The sequence below is a fragment of the Papio anubis genome, chromosome 1, assembly GCF_008728515.1.
Source record: "Papio anubis isolate 15944 chromosome 1, Panubis1.0, whole genome shotgun sequence".
In the NCBI taxonomy this organism is placed as follows: Eukaryota; Metazoa; Chordata; class Mammalia; order Primates; family Cercopithecidae; genus Papio; species Papio anubis.
Window position 1 is genome coordinate 108,447,198 of NC_044976.1, and position 21,614 is coordinate 108,468,811.

The window sequence follows — 21,614 nt, forward strand, 5'->3', positions numbered from 1 at the left end:
GCTCTCTTACACAAAGTCTGCCTTACCATCTTTAATTAGTGCCGTGAACAAATTTTCCTTTAACACTTTTTAGCATTTATTTCTCTATATTTGTCTATTGTTTGTCTGACTCACCAAGCACTGTTATGTACCATGACTGCAGACACTTGTTCATCATTTTATCCCACTGCTTGGTGCACAGGAGACATTTATCAAATGTTTGTTGAATGATTAGCACTTGTCAAAACTGCAACTCTGTGAAGACTAGGATCCTATCCATTTTGTTCATTACAAAATTCCGCCTAAGCCTTGAACAAGGCTATCAGTGATAAGTGCAAAGCGATTTAGAGGAAGGAGGGGTAACTAAACTTGAAGCAGCTCAGGGAAGCCTCACAGATAAAATTACTTCTAAACTGAAACTGAAAGTTAGGAGGAAAACTAAAAAGATCAACAACGGAAGGGCTGCAGACAGAATATCTGGAGGTGTTGGTCAACCAAGATGGCTTCTGACACTGGCCGCCACACTTAATATGGCGGCCAGGGACATTTCCTCGAGAAAATCACGCGAGACTTGCATCACGGCGGTTGTCCCCGAGTCAACCTGGGGGTGTGGAGCAGCCAAGATGGAGCCGGCAGCCGGCGGTCCGGGCCCACTGATCGTGAACAACAAGCAGCCACAGCCTCCGCCACCTCCGCCGCCGGCAACCGCACAGCCACCACCCGGGGCACCGCGGGCCGGCGCGGGCCTCCTTCCTGGGGGCAAAGCCCGGGAGTTCAACCGCAACCAGCGCAAAGACTCGGAGGTCAGGAGCTTCGGGGGGCGAGGCTCGCACCCGGGCGGGCGGCGTCGGGGGTCCCGGGCCCGAAGCCACTGTCGGGACCAGGTTGGGCTTCCCAGAGGGCTCGGTAGAGCCCGGCCGAGAACTGTCAGTATACAGCGAAAGGAGCAGGAAGCGAGGCTCGCAGCTCCTGGGGTCGAGGGCATGTAGCTGGGGTCCTTGCTAGAGCTCCGCCGCCCGGGAGAGCTTCCCGGAGCCGGCAACTGCTGGTTTGCTCCTCTGGGCCCCGGCTGTGGGCGTGGCCTCGAGGCCCCAGCCCCTGGGGAATCCTCCTTCGCCCCAGCTCGGGGCTAAGGAGTCGGGGGTCTGGGTGCACTCCAGGGCGCTGGGCGGCCGCGCCCCCAACCTAATCATCTCGGGCCTCTGCCCCTGGCACGCGGGCGCCAGCTCCTGGGTCCTGCCGCGTACAGAGGAAGGCGCTTGTGGGCAGGAAAGGTACCGGCGAGGATCTAGAAGGCAGTTAGAGGCGGACCGAGCTAATTATCACTGAGAGTATTGCGCTGCCGTAGATTCCGAGAGTAGGAGGGGGAAACATGCCCTGTTCTGACCTGAGCCAGATCAGGCCGTGGGATTGACAGTGCCTGTGGTGGGTGTTGTGCCCAGTGCGCCTGCTACTGAACTGTTAAAGATGAGAAATAGACATTTTAAGCATCCGTTAGGACCCAGCATTCATTCCTCTCGCCAGTGAGCCGTTCCTGCCGTTCTGGAGATGGCATAGTCTGGAGCTGACTAGTAACCTCACCCCAAGTTAAAGAATTCCTCCCACTACCTCCCTTTGCAGAATTCATGAATGAAGATACTCATGTCGCGGCATTTTAGGGCTTCTTAATCAGCAGGTTCCCAGAGCACTTACTATGCCATCTCCTAGATTGATCAGCAGCCAACCTGATCAGCCAAGTTAATGAGAGGGAATTCCTCATTGTCCAAGCATAATGTACCAATTCATACCAAAGAGCGATGATACTATCTTTAGACCTGTGAAATCAGTTCCTCAGAAGCTTTTATTTTTTGTTAGCAAGCCTAAACCCCTGAGAAAACATGTCAACAATTGGCAAGCCCGAAGTAGACGTAATTTGAGCTTGGAGTGAATTCTTTGAAAAAACAATGACACGACCTTTTAGGAGCCCTTGCATGGTGGGATGATGGACATCAGTGGTAACTACTCAGTTTTTCAAGTGTGGAAGGTTACAAAAGTGGAGGGGGGTGAACCTACCTTCATCATGAGTGGAGTTATTTTGAAGAATGGTTTAAAATTTGTCTGAGTAGCTATGAATGGTCAAATACCCTTTGACGAATTTTAATTTCTCTTTTTACCTTTTAATTTCCACATAGCGGACGGGTCCAGTGGCTCAGGCCTGTAATCCCAGCACTTGGGGAGGCCGAGGCGGGCGGATCACCTGAGGTCAGGAGTTCCAGACCAGCCTGGCCAATGTGGTGAAACCCCATCTCTACTAAAAGTACAAAAATTAGCCAGGCGTGGTGGCTGGTGCCTGTAATCCCAGCTACTCAGGAGCCTGAGACAGGAGAATTGCTTGAACCTGGGAGGCGGAGGTTTGCAGTGAGCCGAGATTACACCATTGCACTCCAGCCTAGGTGACAAGACTGAAACTCTCCCCTTCTCAAAAAAAAAAAAAATTTCCACATAGACTCATTACATGAAAGACCAGTCAAATAGACACATTTAAGCAGAGACCTATCTAAATCCATTTCTTTAGAGAGGCTGCCGGGCGCGGTGGCTCAAGCCTGTAATCCCAGCACTTTGGGAGGCCGAGACGGGCGGATCACGAGGTCAGGAGATCGAGACCATCCTGGCTAACACAGTGAAACCCCGTCTCTACTAAAAAAATACAAAAAACTAGCCGGGCGTGGTGGCGGGCGCCTGTAGTCCCAGTTACTCAGGAGGCTAAGGCAGGAGAATGGTGTAAACCCGGGAGGCGCAGCTTGCAGTGAGCTGAGATCCGGCCATTGCACTTCAGCTTGGGCGACAGAGGGAGACTCCGTCTCAAAAAAAAAAAAAAAAAAAAAGAGAGGCTGATGCCGTGATCTTTCTTTAGTCATAGCTGAAATCGGTAGTTTGGGAGCCTGATCAGTGAATGCCTGGAGGAGAGGGAGACTGACATTTGATGAGAGCCCACTGTGTACTACATAATTTTGATTAGTCCTTAAAAATCTTCAGAGTAGATTTTCATCATTGCCATTCAATGAGTGAAGAAACTGAAGCTCAATAACTTGTCAAAGTGTACACTGTGTTGTCTCTGAACACAATGTGGAGTTCTTGTTTGTGGGTATGTTTTTTGTTTTGCTTTGTTTTGTTTTGAGACAGAATCTCCCTCTGTCTCCCAAGCTGGAGTGTAGTGGCGTGATCTTGGCTCACTGCAACCTGTACCTCTGGGGCTCAAGCGATTATCCTGCGTTAGCCTCCCCAGTAGCTGGGACTACAGGCACGCCCCACCATGCCTGGCAAATTTTTATGTTTTTATTAGAGATGAGGTTTTACCATGTTGGCCAGGCTGGTTTCAAACTCCTGACCTCAAATGACCCGCCCACCTCGGCCTCCCAAAGTGCTAGAATTACAGGCGTGAGCCACCTCGTCTGGCCATTTGTGGGTATGTCATTTTGTGGCTGGTCTTTGTCTTCCCAGGTAGATTGTAATTAAACCTAAGGACTTTACCTATTTGTTTCTCACTTCTCTCTTCCCAGTAGAAGCCTTCCAAGATGGTGTGTTCTCAGTAATCACCTATTTCCAACAGGAAAAAGATTGTCTTTGTCACGTTCTCTCTTATATGTGGGAGGGAAGTTGATCTGTTTGGCAGTGGCCTTCTTTGTCAGTTCTCACTGAAATTTGAGACAAAGGCGGGGAAAGCTGAGGGTTTCAATACTCATTTTTGTCCTGAGCTGTTGACAGCTCACTAGCCAGAAAGAAGTTAAGACTTCTGGAATCTTAGCATCACATGGAATGGTCATTTATTGCACAAAATACATAGAAACCTTGTATTTGTTCATTTAACAAATATGTGAGTATAAACCATTCATTCATTCACTTATTCATGCCAAGTACTATGCTGGACCTTGTGAAATCATTGGTAAGCTAAATGGATGATGTTCTTGTTCTCAGGGAACTTGCAGTCTTGTGGAAAGGCAGACACTAAACTCATCCTATAATGATAAGTTATGATAAGTGCTCTGAAGGAAAGGTATAGGATACTCTGAGAGGTTTTAGGAAACAAAATGTGAAAAAACATCAGAAAAGTGGAGGCACTGGTGTCCTGTAACAACAGCATCTCGAAGCATGTGTTTCTTTGACAAACAGCATGATCCTTTTTCCTAAAGCTCTCTCCTCTTGTCAGCAGGGCTATTCGGAGTCACCAGACCTGGAGTTTGAGTATGCTGACACAGACAAGTGGGCTGCAGAGCTCTCGGGTAAGGCAGGGACCTTTGTGTTATTTGGGGGTAGTTTTTTCCTTATTGGTCTTTAAGAAAATTAAGAATGAATATCATTTAGGGCTTCATTGCTTTCCCTAGTTAGTTCTATCAGATAGATATATGTGTGTGTGTGTATATGTGTATATATGTAAATATAGTGCATATATGTATACGTATATATGTGTGTATATGTGTGTATATATGTATGTGTGTATATGTATATGTGTATGTATATATGTATATATATGACATGTTAGTTATTTGATTCAAGCCTTGTGTATCTTATAACTTTGTGTTGTCCTTTACTTTTATGAAGCTGACTAGAGCCCAGTCCCATTGTGAGACAGTGATGTTCCTTGGCTATCCACTGTGACCCTGATAGTGGTCTCTCCTCCAGCAATGGGTCATGAGGGATGCCTGCATCTGTGCCCATCTGCTGCTGCCACTGCCACTCTCGTGTAATGCGAGGTCGGTGTAAGCTGCTTCTCCAGCCTCTGTAATACATGTCCTGCTCAAGAGGTAGCAGCCACTTGAGAGGCGCATCCCAGGTGGCCGTCAGCCCTGGCATGGCATGGTGGGATGGATGCACATCGGACAAGAAGTGTCCAGATGGCATTCTGGCACTCTGGTTCTCTCTATTGTGCACATTAGAGAACTAAGATCCCCTTCATAATTAGAGAGCTTATTCCAGGAGTCATTATGACTCAGGGCCAGAGTTGAGAGCGGAAGCAAATGCCTTGCCTTCTCTGCACATGTGAGACTTGGTGTGCAATGCAGACATGGAACCAATGGTGATGAGACTTTGTTCCAACAGAGCTTTACAGCTACACGGAAGGGCCAGAATTCCTGATGAATCGAAAATGCTTTGAGGAGGACTTCCGGATCCATGGTGAGATGATTTCCCCCACTTCTTGCTTCCTTTGCCCTGCATGATGAGAGCTGCAGGTTTCCTTTAGGCATCTGAATGACCTGAGTCATCCTTGAACGGCCTGAGAAGCCTGCTGAACCCTGATGGTTCAAAGCCAGATACATGTAGAGTGGGCTTGTGGCACATCCGTGGGGGCTTTTCAGAATGTGCAGATTGGGGGAGAAAAAAAATTCATGTGATTAAAATTGCGCCCAAAATACCAGCGTTTCAGTTTGGAAATCAAATTCATAGGGCAGCAGTATGATCTTACCACTTACATAGGGGGTAACTTGTTTTTCTGGTCCTATGGCAGTCCTGAAATTGGTGAGTTAACATGGGTCCATGCCATTGTGAATATTTTTCTAGGCTCAGGTGTAACTGGTTTCTTGCCCTGCAGTGACAGACAAGAAGTGGACTGAGCTGGACACCAACCAGCACCGGACCCATGCCATGAGGCTCCTGGATGGCTTGGAAGTCACTGCCAGGGAGAAGAGACTTAAGGTGGCTCGAGCAATTCTCTATGTTGCTCAAGGTATTGAGTGGACCTCCCCAGGATTCCCTAGCACCTCTGCCCACTCAGATGCAGGGAGGGGCTAAGTGAACTGAATTGAACCCTGTGTTGCAGGCACGTTTGGGGAGTGCAGCTCGGAGGCAGAGGTGCAGTCCTGGATGCGCTACAACATCTTTCTCCTCCTGGAGGTGGGCACGTTCAATGCTCTGGTGGAGCTTCTGAACATGGAAATAGAGTGAGCATTTTTGAGAGGCTGAGTAGGGAAGGGGAGGCTGGGGTGGGAAGGGGGACACAGCTTGCAGAACTAACTGGCTTTGAGAGGGTTAAATGGGCCACATGGGGCAGAAAGTCTGGTCCCAGGCTGTGTTCTGACCACCTGGGTTGAATAATGGAGTTGGTCACTTACACCTTGAAGATTAATGGAGACTAATGACAGGTCCCTGCAGCTCCCTGATGCCAGAATTTTTACACCAGACAGTGTAGGCCCTACCCCGGCTTTGCGGGGCTGCTCCTCAGAAGGAGACTCCTCACTTTAAGCTCTCTTTTGAACCTGTAGACTCTGCTGTGTTCACCCTGCAGTTCCCTGCTTGGCAGGAGGCCAGGCACAAGACTGACACATGGGCTCAACCAGTGCCTGGCCTTGCCTGTGTCACCTTTGTCCAGTGGACAGGTCAGCTGCTGCTCATCTAAGGATAACGCCATCAATGATAATAGCTAAGACCACTCACTGAGTGCCTATGTGTCCCGGGCATTGTTCTCAGGATATTACAGGTGCTAATTCATGTTAAGGATATAGGTACTGCTATCATCCCCATTTTACAGATGAGGAAACTAAGGCACAGTTAGAGCCAGGATTCAAACTGTGGCAGTCCAGTGCATGACTGGGTTTTTTTTGCTTGTTTGTCTTTTGTTTTTTGTTTTTTGGTTTTTTTTTTTGAGAGTCTTGTTCTGTTGCCCAGGCTGGAGTGCAATGGCGCGAACTTGGCTCACTGCAACCTCCACCTCCTGGCTTCAAGCAATTCAAGCAATTCTCCGGCCTCGGCCTCCTGAGTAGCTGGGATTACAGGTGCCCGCCACCACACCCGGCTAATTTTTGTATTTTTAGTAGAGACGGGGTTTCGCCATGTTGGCCAGGCTGGTCTCAAACTCTTGACCTCAGGTGATCCACCCGTCTCGGCTTCCCAAATGGTGTTGGGATTACAGGCGTGAGCCACCGTGCCCAGCCATGGCCTGGGTTCTTAGCCATCGTATCCTGTGGCTTCTTGTGCAGTCCAAGCATGTATCACAGGATTTTGTGTCCCCATTGGTCAGTACTTGTCAGGGACATCACTTATCTTCCTTCTTGGAGGAAGATGCTGACTCTCAAAATCTCCTGCAGCAACAGTGCCGCCTGCAGCAGTGCTGTGAGGAAGCCCGCCATCTCCCTGGCTGACAGCACAGACCTCAGGTGAGGCGAGCAGGAAGCCTGGGCTTCCGAGCGTTAGTCAGAGATGAGATCAGAGCAGGGTGTGGGAGGCTGGCTGTGGGTGTCCTTGCTGTGTGTGCTTCTGTACACGTCATCTGCACGTTTGATGGGCTCACTGTGAATGCTTAGTAGGAACTGCTGAGGGCTCATCCTAGGTGGGGCTCTGGGTTGAGACTCCCAAAGGCAATCCAGGGTCAGGTGACTTAGAGCCACAGCTAAGTGTGGGCCTCCTACTCACACTGTTACTCAGGACCCAGCTGTGGGTGTTTTGTATTTGGGTGAAACACTTGATAATGTTCCCAGGGCTCCCGCCGCCTTGTGTACACAGCTTGATCCTCATCTTCACTGGGTTAGACCTGACAGCTTCCTAATGTTTCATAGCTGCCCAGGAGCTCACAGCAACTGCTGAACACCAAGATCACCCTTCAGTTTTTGAAGGTTGAAATCTGGCTCTTTTTATGAATTTGGAAGTTTTTAGACTAGGTGGTTGTAGTGTTCCCTCCTAGGTGTTAGGATCCCTGGGTGTCACCTCTCAGCTCCTGCTTTCCACTTGCTTATCAAAAACCCTGTTTTTGTTCTCGCTGTGACCCCGTTCTGCTTTGACCCTATAGCTCACTACCATCTCTGGTGCTTTTCTTTTCAGGAAGCTTAGGGCGGTAAATGCTTTTGGCCATTCTTGTTCATATTCATTTATTCAGCTACCATTTATTAATATTAAGCCCCTGCTTTGTGTAAGCACTTTGTTAGACACTAGGATGCTCCTTTGACCCCCCCCACTGTCCTACTTCATTGTGAGCTGGCTCTTGTCCTCAGGGTCCTGCTCAACATCATGTACCTGATAGTGGAGACCGTTCACCAGGAGTGTGAGGGTGACAAGGCTGAGTGGAGGACCATGCGGCAGACCTTCAGAGCCGAACTGGGTAGGACCCTGGAGATCCTCTCTAGAGGCCCTGCCTGGAAGCTGAGGCAGAAGGCTTTGGGAGGGTCCTGATACCTTTGTGTCACCTCCAGGCTCCCCGCTGTACAACAGTGAGCCGTTTGCCATCATGCTGTTTGGGATGGTGACCAAATTTTGCAGTGGTCACGCCCCTCACTTCCCCATGAAGAAAGTTCTCTTGCTGCTCTGGAAGACAGTATTGGTGAGCACCTCCTTGGAGGAGAACTCAGGTGCTAGGGGATGGGCAGTAAGGAGACTGTTCCTTGAATATCCTTTTGAATATTGAATTATGTGACTATAAAACTGCTTTGGTAAAAAAAAAATTATTTAAAAAGCGCTAAAAGGAGATGACAAAGTAAGTGCCACTATTGTCCTATTGCAGCCAATGAGGACATAGGCCTTGAGTCAGACTGTTGGCTCCCTGACTCCTGGAAGATGTTTTCTGTCATAGAACAGCTCTCCCCCAGACAAGCTGCCTCTCAGCAAGCAGCTCTGGACCTGGAGTTTGTAAAGGGATTTAAGGCAAAGTTAAAGCTGGTGTAATTGGGGCCCTGGTAGGATGTCACTTGAAGGGGCAAGCATGAGCCCTGAGCCAGCCTCCATTTTCTTCAGGGTATGGTGTCAACCTGACTCTGTGTCTAGGTAGGGAGGGACTGGGTGCCAGCGTGGGCCGTCCAGCACACTGGGCTTTGGAGCATTGTTAGCAGCCAGGCCATGCCAGGAGGCCTTCCCAGGAGGAGTGGCATGGGGGAGGCAGTGGAGGTGAGTTGGGCCTCTGTTACACTGGGGCTCATCCTTCCTTTCAGAATGGGTCAGCTCTGGAGCCAGGGCTCAGTAAGTGTAGGATTTCTTGAGTCATTGACGCATTTTTATCTTGGCCACACATCCTGTTCTTCACAAAGCCTTGCTAAGGCCAGAGAGGAAAGCTGAACTGCTCAGAAACAGCAAAACTAAGCAATCTAAAATTGCTGCATGGTGCTGGGGTTTCTGTTTCTTGGGAGATGTTTAGATGAAGCTTTTTTTTTCTTTTAAATTTGAGCAACCAACTGTATTTCCAGTTTGACTTGGAAAGACTCGCATGTACAACTCGTGAAACATGAGTCTCACCAACTTTTCTAGGAACTTGCAGGGTTAGGCTCTTTGCTTTTTAAATGAAGAGTATGTCATAGGTGCAGAGTTAGTGTATCTGCACTAGGGTCAGTCAGCCTGCATCTCTACTCTTTCCTTGTTCCTTTTTCTCCTTTCCCTTGCGGATGTCGCGGAATTCTCCTCGGGAGTGGCTTCAGTCCATTGTTCCGAGGTTGCCTGGGTCTCTATAAAGACGTGGGTCATGATGTGATGGGTGCTTCTGAGCCCAACACAATGGTCAGGGACCAGCCCTGTGGACACGTTGACTCTGGCTCTGCTTCCCTGTCTGTGATGCAGTGCACGCTGGGCGGCTTTGAGGAGCTGCAGAGCATGAAGGCTGAGAAGCGCAGCATCCTGGGCCTCCCCCCACTTCCTGAGGACAGCATCAAAGTGATTCGCAACATGAGGGCAGCCTCTCCACCAGCATCTGCTTCAGACTTGATTGAGCAGCAGCAGAAACGGGGCCGCCGAGAGCACAAGGTGAGGATGACAGAGGTCCCTGTGACTCCTGAGGGCCCTCAAGGTGTATGCTTGCAGCAGCACAGTCCTTGGAGGAGCAGGGCTGCTGGAAATGATCTCTGATCAACCAGTCAGAATCATGCCTCCACGGCAAGGACACTTTGTCCCCAGCTCTGGTCCAGTTTATGGTGGGTGCTCAGCACGTGGTGCTTTTGAGGGACTGGAGCAAGAAGTACTTGATGGTTTGGCCCCCGTCTTGACTCCCCCTCTGGTTTTTCCACTGTTCCTGCCTCTACCTGACACCCCTGTGCACTGTGTCTCCTCCAGCCGCACTTCCCTAGTCTGCATCCTCAATTGGCTCTTGTCTCATCTCACTTCCCTGGTTTCAGGCTCTGATAAAGCAGGACAACCTAGATGCCTTCAACGAGCGGGATCCCTACAAGGCTGATGACTCTCGAGAAGAGGAAGAGGAGAATGATGATGACAACAGTCTGGAGGGGGAGACGTTCCCCCTGGAACGAGATGAAGTGATGCCTCCCCCACTACAGCACCCACAGACTGACAGGCTGACCTGCCCCAAAGGGCTCCCCTGGGCTCCCAAGGTCAGGTGAGTCTCAGACCTCCAGAGCACTCATAGCTCCTGAGGCCAGAGCCCTCACACCCTCAGGCCTGCCGCCTGGCCTGCATCACCGTGTGTGGTCCTCTGCAGGGCAGGCTGACAGTGGCTCTGGGATGAGGCTCTCTTAAAGCGCCTGGTGCTGTCCTGAGGGTCTCAGGGAGGCTAGCCTTGCTGGTCTCACACAACATGGCCCCCATGTGGCTACTGAGTCAGTAATTGGAGTTAGCTCTTGGTTAGATGTGCTAGTGAAGGGGGATAGGAAACAAATAAAAACAAAAGCATTTAAGCAAACATGTCCCCACCCCTCCCGGGGTTGTATATGATTTTTAAGGGAAAAATGATAGATTAAGAGTTTCTTTAGAGCCATAATGAAAATGTTTGAGATATATGTGGGTACATTGATGGATGGAAAGGTACCTGGAGATATATAAATGGTGTCTGTTTGATAGGCAGCAACTTAAGAAATAGATGAACATGTGAGAGGATATAGAAGTCACTTTCTTGATCCAGGTAAAGCCTCAGTTTTCAGTGATCTGTGAAGGGAATGCAAAACAGATCATCAGAAAATGCAAGGTATGCTGATTGTTTGGGATAGGAAAATGTGACCTACATGAAAAATCAGTAGCCTGTAGCTTTAATTGTTTAACAAAGTTTTAGTATTTAAGAAAGTCTGTTGACAAACTTGTTCATACTATGTGAATAAAGTATGTTTTTAAGTTTAATGTATCTCTTTAATTTTATGAATAAACTAGTTAACATGTAATATATTTCCAGGTTATTGATCCAGCAAAATTATAAGAAACATTAAAATACTCTGAAAATTTCTATTTTTTCCCTTTTTTGAAAGAGAAAAACAGTTGTGGGAGACTTTTTCTTCTCCTGGCTTCACAGTTTCTGGATGCTCTATGTTTTTGTTAACTGTAACACTTTGAAATAGCATTTGCTAAAAACCTTTTTCTCTCTCTTTTTTTGGGGGATGTGGCAGAGAGAAAGATATTGAGATGTTCCTCGAGTCCAGCCGCAGCAAATTTATAGGTTACACACTAGGCAGGTGAGTAGAAGCCAAGTTCATTTTGCTGTTAGCTCTCCCAGCCTTTGGTGTTTGGGATCCCAGGTGAATTAATGTCGAGGCTCAACACAGGGCCTTCTTTATTCTCCAGTGACACGAACACAGTGGTGGGGCTGCCCAGGCCGATCCACGAAAGCATCAAGACTCTGAAACAGGTGAGTGGCTTTGGGTGAGCATTTGGCTTGTTTGGTCCGAAGTGAGTAAAGTGAAACCAGCCTGTAGGGAGAAGCCTTTTAAGACTGTTGTCTGCCTGCAAGAACCTGGGGTAGAGGCCAGGGTGGACTTTGGAATAACTTTGCAAACAGTCTTTCATAAGTTTTGCTTGTTTTATTATAAGTTTTACTTGTTTTAGCTGAGCTTTTGTTTGGGACTGACTGGAAAGTCTTTAAAGATTGTATTACCTGACCACTGGGCACCAAGGCATACGCCTGTAGTCCCAGCTACTGAAGAGGCTGATGCAGGAGGACAGTTTGAGCACAGGAGATCAAGGCTACAGTGAGCTATGATCATGCTCCTGCACTCTAGCCTGGGCCACAGAGTGAGACCTGGATTCTTTAAAAAAAAAAAAAGGATTATATTACTTGACAGTTGTTGGAATTCTACAGAGCTCAATAAATAACCCTCCTTTTCCTTGCCCACGTTCTCAGGCAGTTGAAATAGAGGAGTAGGCAGATGGAGATTGTAATGCCAACTTTATAGCTCATAGAGCCGTGGAGAATGAGGCTTAAGAACGTAGCAGTAGTGTCCTAATACATTGTTCCAGAATTAGGCAGAGATACCTACCAGTCCCAGGCAGTGCGGGCAGGAGAAGAGAGCACAGACTCTCAGCAGGCAGACAGGTTCTAAAGGGAAAAGAGAAGGGTGGAGCCAAGGCTGCCCTGTGTCCCCTCCCATACTCTCTGATCAGAGAAGGGAGCAGTGAGTGTCTGGATGGGGCAGAGAGAGATGAGGGGTGTTTGGCAAACCTCTGTCCCTCCACATAGGAGAGAACATTAAGAGTGGGGAAGAAGGTTGAGCGTGGTGGCTCAAGCCTGTAATCCCAGCACTTTGGGAGGCCGAGACGGCAGATCACGAGGTCAGGAGATCGAGACCATCCTGGCTAACACGGTGAAACCCCGTCTCTACTAAAAAATACAAAAAAACTAGCCGGGCAAGGTGGCAGGCACCTGTAGTCCCAGCTACATGGGAGGCTGAGGCAGGAGAATGGCATAAACCCGGGAGGCAGAGCTTGCAGTGGGCCGAGATCCAGCCACTGCACCTCAGCCTGGGCAACAGAGCAAGACTCTGTCTCAAAAAAAAAAAAAAAAAAAAGGAGTGGGGAAGAGGCATCTCCCCTAACAGCTGTCTGGAGTGAAACTGTTGATATGTTTTGAAATATATTTTTGGAATTGGTAGTACTAAGTGGTCTCTCTGCAGCTAGGCATTTTGAGTATTTGATTTTGCTTTCAGTTTTTCTCCTGTCACTGTAGCTATCTGAAAGCCTGTTTCCCTCCTTTAATTTACTTTTTTTTATCTACTGTGGGCTTCCTACTCTAGTTGCAAGAGGAAGAGGCCCATTTAGAAAAATATTTTGGGGCCAGGCATGGTGGCTGAATTCTACAATCCCAGCACTTTGAGAGGCCGAGGTGGGTGGATCACCTAAGGTCAGGAGTTCAAGACCAGCCTCACCAACATGGCAAAACCCCATCTCTACTAAAAATACAAAAATTAGGCGGGCATGGTGGTGCACGCCTATAGTCCCAGCTATTTGGGAGGCTGGGGCAGGAGAATTGCTTGAACCTGGGAGGCAGAGGTTACAGTGAGCCAAGATCATGCCACTGCAGTCCAGTCTGGGCAATAGAGGAAGACTCTATCTCAAAAAAAAAAAAAAAAAAAAGAAAAGAAAAAGAAAAATGTTTGAGTTTGGGATTTTAGTTAGGGATTTTTGTGGTGACTTATCCTCTTTCAGAAGACTGTTTGAAGACAAATGTGTGGGGCTTTTGCTAGAGTGCAGGGAGTTTGGCCAGAGAATGTTTTCCCCAGCCCTTCTTTTCCCATCTCTCCCTCCAGCACAAGTACACGTCGATTGCAGAGGTCCAGGCGCAGATGGAGGAGGAGTACCTCCGCTCCCCTCTCTCAGGGGTAAGTTGGAGGTCCTCTTCAGCCACCAGGATCCCCAGCTCTTCCCAGGCATTGTGCTGAGATTAGACCACAAGGTTGCCCCAGGCCCTGCCCTCAAAGAACTCCCAGTCCACCTCCCAGTGCAGAGGGTGACACAGGTCTAGTGCAGAGTTAAGAATACAGACTGAGTCAGGAACCTGCCTCTTATGCCTGGATCTATCACTTTGTGGATGACAACTTAAGCCAGTTACTGGGTGTCTCTACGCTTTATTTCCTTGTCTGTGAAATAGGAATAATAATACCTTTATAGGGTTATTATAATAAGAATGAACTGAGTTATTACAAGTAAAACGCTTGGCACATTGTGTTCAGGGTTTGCTGTTATCATTAACATCATTATGTACATCACTGTCTACAGGTTTTCCTCCAGCCAGCTAGCAAGCTGGCTCAGGAGATTGTATTCTGGGCTGGGGTTTTATGCTTGTACCCATTATGTTAAAAGGGAGAAGAAGAAGTTGAGCAAGTCCCTGCAGAAACCCTCTACCAAGGCTTGCTCCCCAGCCTGCCTCAGTATATGGTGAGTGGCGCTTGCAGTGGGACCCTCCCACTACAGTGGCCTTAGAGTGGGCCCTGCCCTCCTCCTGCCACCTGTGGACCAACAGAAGAACTGCTCAGAGCTTAATTTTGGCCCTGGGCTCTCAGACCTGTGTCTGAATGGTCTACTCTTCCCAGATTGCCCTCCTGAAGATCCTGTTGGCTGCAGCACCCACCTCAAAAGCTAAAACAGACTCAATCAACATCCTAGCGGATGTCTTGCCTGAGGAGATGCCGTGAGTATCGTTCTGTGAATGGAGCAGGTGGGGCAGAAGATAGATGGAGAAGGGCAAACGTTTTCCTCTTGTCAGGTTGGTTGTTATTGGCCCAGCCTCTCTACAGGTTAAATGTAGGTATTTTTGACTCAAAAAAAAAAGGAAACTACTAGATTAAAGAGTTTCACTGGTTAGGGAGATGGCTTGGTCCTGTTGGCCTGGATTCTAGTGTAGACTCTGCCACTGAGCGAACTCCTGAGTGAATTGGGGAAAGTAATTTCCTCCTCTGTAAAATGAATGGGGCCACCCTGGACATTTCCCTAAAGCCGCCCTCTCCAAGCCGCCCTCTCCAGCTGTGATCGGGACACCGGGATAAGGAGGGTTAGCTTGTAGACAGCTTGCCAGCAATAGCTGAACCTGTGCCAGGTATAGAGACGTCCCTTTTCACCAGTAAGCGGACACGCAGAATGCTGGAAAATGGCTCAGGGTGATAGAGTGAGATTCTTCAGAGCTCTTCTGCGCTGGGCCCTGTACTCGTTTTTCATGTGAGAGTACAGATTGAGATCATGTTCTACTTTGAGAAGGACCTGGACCTTGACCTGATCTCCTGCCTGCCTGGGCCGCCAGCCCTGAGTCCAGCTCCTGGGTGGCTGTGGCCCTGAAGTATGGCAGTGATGGCCAGGTGAAGGAGGAGGCAGGAATTGGCTAATACCAGAGGGAGAATCACAGAACACTAGGCCATCATGTGATGATCCTTGGAAAAAAGGTTCTAGAGTCATACTATATATTTGATTCATGGATTTCTCTTATAAGGAGGAATTCCTTTTATAAAGATGTACAGTGAGTCCTGAATTAAGAAACTGATGTAACTCAGTGCTTCCTAAATTTATCTGACTCCAAAACCCTTTTTTCCATGACATGAAATTTGCCAATATCCTGGTATTCCACAGAACACATTTTGGAGAACTCAGGTTAATACGGCAGCAGAAGCTTAGGGGAGATCTTGGAAAGGAGAAGAAGTTCATTTTTAGAGGAAAGGCAGAGAAGCAGACTAAGAATGTATTTGAGGGCATCATGGGGAAGGAATAAATTGTGCCAGGCTACATTGCTTGGGAGGTGGATGGGGGAGCCCGGGCTGACTTCTGAGATGTCCATGGGGTGAGTGGGGAGGTGGGAGTCTTTGCCCAGGGAGGCTCAGGAGTCCATCTTTTCTGTGGGCACCTAGAAAGGAGGTACTGCACATGCTGGTGGCTTACCCAGGCAATTATGTTTCCAGCACCACAGTGTTGCAGAGCATGAAGCTGGGGGTGGATGTAAACCGCCACAAAGAGGTCATTGTTAAGGCCATTTCTGCTGTCCTGCTGCTGCTGCTCAAGCACTTTAAGTTGAACCATGTCTACCAGGTACCCGCAGGGCTTTCCCTCCTGTCCTGTGGGCTGGGGCCTTGGGCACTGCTGCTCCTTCAGCCCACAAGAACGGGGGCCTTGGCCTTTGACCCGCTTGAACTCTGCATGAATGTTCTAAGACATGGCCCTCCAGCCAAGGCCTTTCATCCCTGGAGGAAAGAAGGCAAGGTCCCAAGGGCCACGCCTTTTTTTTTTCTTCCCCTGTTGGCTTCAGTTTGAATACATGGCCCAGCACCTGGTGTTTGCCAACTGCATTCCTTTGATCCTAAAGTTCTTCAATCAAAACATCATGTCCTACATCACCGCTAAGAACAGGTGACGAGGGCCAGGGACCGTGAAGGGGCGGGTATGGTCAGACAGCAGAGTTCCCAGCTGGTATTTCCCACTGCCTCCGTTTTTCCAGCATCTACGAATCAGCGCTCTGCAAGGCATCAGGACACAAAGATAAATGAGACATGGCCCCTGCCTGTGGAGAGCCCAGTGTGTCAAATCTGAGTCTAGCTAGTCGTGCCCCAGGTGACTTGGCCTGTACCTGGGCAGGACGGTTTTCATCCCGGGATCTAGTACTTTCTTCCCTGTCCCTTTTGTACTTTTTTTTTTTTTGAGGAGACCATGGGCTGCTTGCTCTCTGTAAGGGGCTCGGCCATGTGCCCTGTAATGCCCTATCTGCTGACTCTTAGCCCCTGCTGTTGGCCTGGTGCCAGCTATAGTTGACATTACTTGCTCGTCAGTGTGATATACCACAGGGCGCTGGCCAGACCCTGTCTCCAGAAAGGCTTGGCATCAATTAGTTGCCCTGAGCGATCTCCTCCCCCGCCCCGCATTGATGGCTATGGGGGAAGCTGTGAGGGTCTCTGCCCCTTACAAGATCAACCAGCTGGCCCTCTGGCTACAGGAGTGCCTTACAAGTTCCCTTGTAGCAGATATTTCCTCGTCTTATAGCTGGGGAAACGGCTGGGACAGACCAGGTAGATTCCTACTTCTGCTCCAACAAGTGAGGGAGGAAGGCTGGGAACTGGCTCAGGCACAGCTGCTCCACTAGGCCCTGGGCCTTTGCTTATGGTGGGCACCTGGATCCTCTCCCCTCTGCAGCATTTCTGTCCTGGATTACCCTCACTGCGTGGTGCATGAGCTGCCAGAGCTGACTGCGGAGAGTCTGGTGAGTGGCTGGGCTCTCCTTGGCTGTCCCTTTGGCACCTGGGTTAGTGAGTAGAGAGCCTGCCTACCCCAACACCACAGGAATAGAGGTGTCTCCCACAGGCGAAGTCACTGTGGAGTGCCCGGCTTTTAGAGCACTGTAAGTGTACAGAAGGGCCAGGAGAAGGGCTCTTGCAGAGCAGAGAGATTTGGATTTAGGGATTTGTCAGGGAGTGTGATCTTCAGGGGCTGCTGATCCAGAGCTCACCTTGTAGAGGGCTTCTCTCCCTCACCACTGGACTCAGCAGTAGGAGCCCTGGGGCAGCCCAAGGCCGCAGCTCCCAGTATCACGGTTCATGTTTCCTTCAGGAAAAGTCTGGGGAGCCTCCCTCTTCCCCTAGTCCCTGCCAGCTTCTGGGACGGAGTCCTGGGGCTGCTCTGAGAGCAGGGGGTTCCTGGTAGAGGCCTGAAGACCCGGCTCTTCTAAGATCATGTGTGAGGGACTTTTGGAAACTGCTGCACACACTGCAGCCGTGAGGGCTGATTGTTCCTGGGTTTACCCTGCAGGAAGCAGGTGACAGTAACCAGTTTTGCTGGAGGAACCTCTTTTCTTGTATCAATCTGCTTCGGATCTTGAACAAGCTGACAAAGTGGAAGCATTCAAGGACAATGGTAAGTGAGTCAGTGCGTTCAGCAGGCTTGGAACTTGGAGCTCAAAGAAGAGTGCTGGGAGCAGGGAGTCCCTAGGGTGGGGCTCACTGTGCCTTCTCACTTAACTTTGCTGTAGCCATATCCTTGCATTTTATGGGCCAGTTCCCAGTTCCTTGATGACTTTGATGAGTTGAACTGGAAGCTGAAAGAGGCCCAGTCATGCACTAAAACAAATCTACACTTATAGAAGAGCTTTTTCCATGTCATCTTAATCTTGATTGGTTACATAACCAGGGTTCTGAGGATCTTCCTTAACTCTGGGTCTGAGGATACCTTTGGGGTGGGGAGGTCCTTGAATCCTCTGATAACTATGTGTACATGTACACAGGAATGTTTCTGGAAAGAATCCATAGCTTTCTTCAGATTCCAAAGTGACCCTTAGTTAGGGTGACCAGCCATCCTGGTTTGCCTGGAACTCTACTGGTTTTAGCATTTGAAGTCCAATGTATTAGGAAACGCTTCAGTCCAAGGGAAACTGGGAAGGTTTGTCACCTTAACTTCCAAAGGGTTAAGCAGCAGCGTGACCAGGGCTGTATGCATTTATTTCTGTCTTCAGCTTGGGCTGCTTGCTTGTTTCCCTTCCCAGATGCTGGTGGTGTTCAAGTCAGCCCCCATCTTGAAGCGGGCCCTAAAGGTGAAACAAGCCATGATGCAGCTCTACGTGCTGAAGCTGCTCAAGGTACAGACCAAATACTTGGGGCGGCAGTGGCGAAAGAGCAACATGAAGACCATGTCTGCCATCTACCAGAAGGTGCGGCATCGGCTCAATGACGACTGGGCCTACGGCAATGGTGAGGCTCTGCACTCAGTCACATTTGGGTGGGAGTGTGTCGGGAAAGGTGACATCTTCCACTCCCTGCCCGTGGTGCTCAGGTGCTTCTCTGCCCTGAGCTTCCCACCAAGGAACAGGAAGGAGCCCAGCTTCTGCTTTTGTAGCATCAGGATGGGTACTCTAGGAAGGACTTTGAGAAGCTACCCAGGCTTGGCATCTGCGATCATCCCCATCTCTCCCTGTACCTCCAAGTCATTCCTTTTCTAGAAATTGTCATAACACTATGTCCCCTCTTTTCATCCCCATTTTGGCCACCTAAACTTTTACAGCTCTTGACTGGCTTCCCTGCCTCTAGTTCCTTCCCCTCCATCAGTGTCTCAGATTTCCCTAGTGATCCTTTTTTACTTTAATTTTTTTCAAAGATGGGGCCTGTTTCAAAGATGGGGCTCTGTTGGCCCAGGCTGGAGTGTGGTCTCGGCTCATCATAACATCTGCCTCCTTAGTCTCCCGAGTAGCTGGACCACAGGCACATTCCACTGTGCCCACCTAATTGTATCTTTTTTGTAGAGACAGGGTTTCATCATGTTTCCTAGGGTGTTTTTTTGTTTCTTTTTTTTTTTGAGACAGAGATTCTGTCACCCAGGCTGGTTTGCACTGGCACGGTCTCAGCTCACTGCAACCTCCGCCCCCCGAGTTTAAGCAATTCTCCCCCCTCAGCCTCCCAACTAGCTGGGACTACAGCTGGACTCCACCATGTCCAGCTAATTTTTATATTTTTTGTAGAGATGGGGTTTCACCATGTCAGCCAGGCTGGTCTCGAGTTCCTGGCCTCAAGTGATCCACCCGCCTCGGCCTCCCAAAGTGCTGGGATCACAGGCGTGAGCCACTGTGCCTATCCTTCTCAGGTGGTTCTTGAACTCCTGGGTTCAAGGGATCCACCTGCCTTGGCCTCCCAAAGTGTTGGGATTACAGGCATGAGCCACCGCGCCCGGCACCCTAGTGAATCTTTTCAACATGCAGCTTCTGTGCTGTTACCTCCCTGAGTAAAATCCTTCATTAGCTTCCTGTTTCCGTTAGAATTAGATTCAGACTCAAGCATGAGGCTCCCTTGTCCTTTTTCATTCTTCTCCTCTGTAATCTGACCCAGCTTCCTTTTCAACCTCGTTACCTGCTGTCAGTCCAGCCTTCATCATACCCAGAGCTCCAGGCACGAGGAGTGCTTAGTCCCCTAACATAGCTGTGTGGTTCCCACTGCTAGGGCCTCCACAGACGCTCTTCCTCCACCTGCAGGGTCTCCCCTGCCCGCCTGGGCTGCTCTGTGTGGGTGTGTTGCCACATTGTTGCGTTTCTGGAGTATACCACCATGGCTAAATGACTGTGTCTGTACTCTCAGTGCCTTGTGAATGTGTGCAAGCCCACGGTGGCACACGGTACCTGGTCAGGGAGTTGAGAGAGAATGAGCAAATGAGAGGATTTCCAGGTTCCTCCCTCTGACCCCAGAGAGCTAGGGAGGTTGCCACTTTGAGAGAAATGTGTTGTACACATGGCTCTCCCTCTCTGGGTCTACATAATCTCTACAGTATAAGCCTCTTTGTCGGTACTTCTGTCTTTTCTGCTTGTACTTGACTCTCCTTTGGATCTAGGAAGGAATTCCTAGAGCTCGGAGGTATCCTGCTCCTAGTTGACACTCCATATTCCTGGCCAGGCCCCTGAGCTGCAGTGAGTCCATGGGGAGCTGCTACAGGGCGTGGCTCCTAACTGTGTTCTTCCTGCTTTGTCTCAGATCTTGATGCCCGGCCTTGGGATTTCCAGGCAGAGGAGTGTGCCCTCCGTGCCAACATTGAACGCTTCAACGCCCGGCGCTATGACCGGGCCCACAGCAACCCCGACTTCCTGCCAGTGGACAACTGCCTGCAGAGTGTCCTGGGCCAACGGGTGGACCTCCCTGAGGACTTTCAGATGAACTATGACCTCTGGTTAGAAAGGGAGGTCTTCTCCAAGCCCATTTCCTGGGAAGAGCTGCTGCAGTAAGGCTGTTGGTTAGGGGACTGAAACAGAGAGAGGAGGATCTCAAGGTACCTGCAGGACTGTCCTAGTTCATGGCTGCAGTGCTCCCATTCCCCACCAGGTGGCAGCACAGCCCCACTGTGTCTTCTGCAGTCTGTCCTGGGCTTGGATGAGCCCAGCTTTACCTCCTAATGGTTCCCAGGGTCCAGCTCAGAAGCAGTCATCTCTGCCTGGGATCCATTCTTCCTTTATTTCTCCCACACTCCTCTCTTGGACATGGTTGGTTTTGGCTCATTTCACAATCAGCCCAAGGCTGGGAAAGCTGGAATGGGATGGGAACCCCTCCACAGCACATCTAAATTTCAGGGGTCATGCTGATGCCTCCTGAGACACACAAATCCTTGCTTTGTCAGCTTGCAAAGGAGGAGAGTTTAGGATTAGGGCCAGGGCCAAAAAAAAATACAACGGTGTCTTGGTTGTGCTCTGGGGTGGGGGTGGGGGGTTTCTGTTGTTATTCCAGCCTCCTGCTATGTTATATGCAGAAGGAATTGCAGAGGCTCCTGCAGCTGCCTCAACACTTTGATTTTGGACAGGGACAAGGTAGGAAGAGAAGCTTCCCTTAACCAGAGGGGCCATTTTTCCTTTTGGCTCTGGAGGGCCTGTAAATACCTATATATAATTCTGTGTGTATTATCCTGTGTCATGTTGGGGTTTTTAATGTGTTTGTGTATTCTGTTTACATTAAAAATAAGCAAAAATCATTCCCGTTGGCTTGTCTACGGGAAATATGGCCTCTACATGTCTCCTCCAGGTCTAGAAAGTGTTTTTTTTCTGCTAGCATTGCTGGTCACTGCTTGTCTTGCCAAGCTGCCTGCCTTTCCCATCCTGGGGGAAGAGAAGAGGGAGTTGGCATTTATCCAGTGTAAATTAACCCCACAGTAATCTGGGATTACTCTCACCCAACTCCAGGGCACTATCAAGGTTACTTTACTGAGACATTGTCCTGCACCCCTGGGTTTGCTGTAATTTCAGTAGGAGCCCCAGGTTTCTCTGGATCACATCACTGAGCTGGCCTCAGCCAAACCAGTGTCAGTGCTAGAGAGGGAGGGGCTAGGTCAAAGCAAGGGGGTCAGCTGCTCTAGGTCCTCCCTGGGGCAGGTGGTTGGGACTGAGCAGAAACTTCAGTACTCAGAGTGTAGGAAGCAGACTATCAGGAGTCAGGTTCATGGTGGGAAACAATGTTGCCAGGAGCCCCCTGTGGCTGAGAAAAAAGCAAGGAAAATCTTTGAAGTGGGTGTCAGTGGACACCTGGGACCTACACTCTGGCCTCCAGACC

General features: G+C 49.5%; 1 protein-coding gene across 1 annotated transcript; it reads left to right on the top strand.

Moving 5' to 3' along the window:
• Window positions 1–407: 407 nt before the first annotated feature.
• STRIP1 (striatin interacting protein 1) lies at window positions 408–21,075 on the top strand. The gene is made up of 21 exons (XM_031651816.1): window positions 408–782; window positions 4,169–4,238; window positions 5,056–5,130; window positions 5,546–5,680; window positions 5,774–5,894; window positions 7,038–7,106; window positions 7,938–8,044; window positions 8,136–8,263; window positions 9,487–9,669; window positions 10,038–10,255; window positions 11,253–11,318; window positions 11,428–11,491; window positions 13,386–13,457; window positions 13,939–14,013; window positions 14,169–14,266; window positions 15,522–15,648; window positions 15,866–15,966; window positions 16,744–16,810; window positions 17,356–17,460; window positions 18,086–18,290; window positions 20,055–21,075. The coding sequence occupies exons 1-21, from the start codon at window positions 510–512 to the stop codon at window positions 20,300–20,302; spliced, it is 2,607 nt and encodes an 868-aa protein (XP_031507676.1). The 5' UTR covers window positions 408–509; the 3' UTR covers window positions 20,303–21,075.
• The last annotated feature ends 539 nt before the right edge of the window (window positions 21,076–21,614 follow it).

Bases quoted from the DNA above. Each gene is read 5' to 3' on its own strand.
- STRIP1 (XM_031651816.1), top strand. From the start codon at position 510: ATGGCGGCCAGGGACATTTCCTCGAGAAAATCACGCGAGACTTGCATC. The intron at 16,811-17,355 runs GTGAGTGGCTGG...TTTACCCTGCAG, and splicing joins AGCTGACTGCGGAGAGTCTG to GAAGCAGGTGACAGTAACCA. The intron at 17,461-18,085 runs GTAAGTGAGTCA...TTCCCTTCCCAG, and splicing joins GGAAGCATTCAAGGACAATG to ATGCTGGTGGTGTTCAAGTC.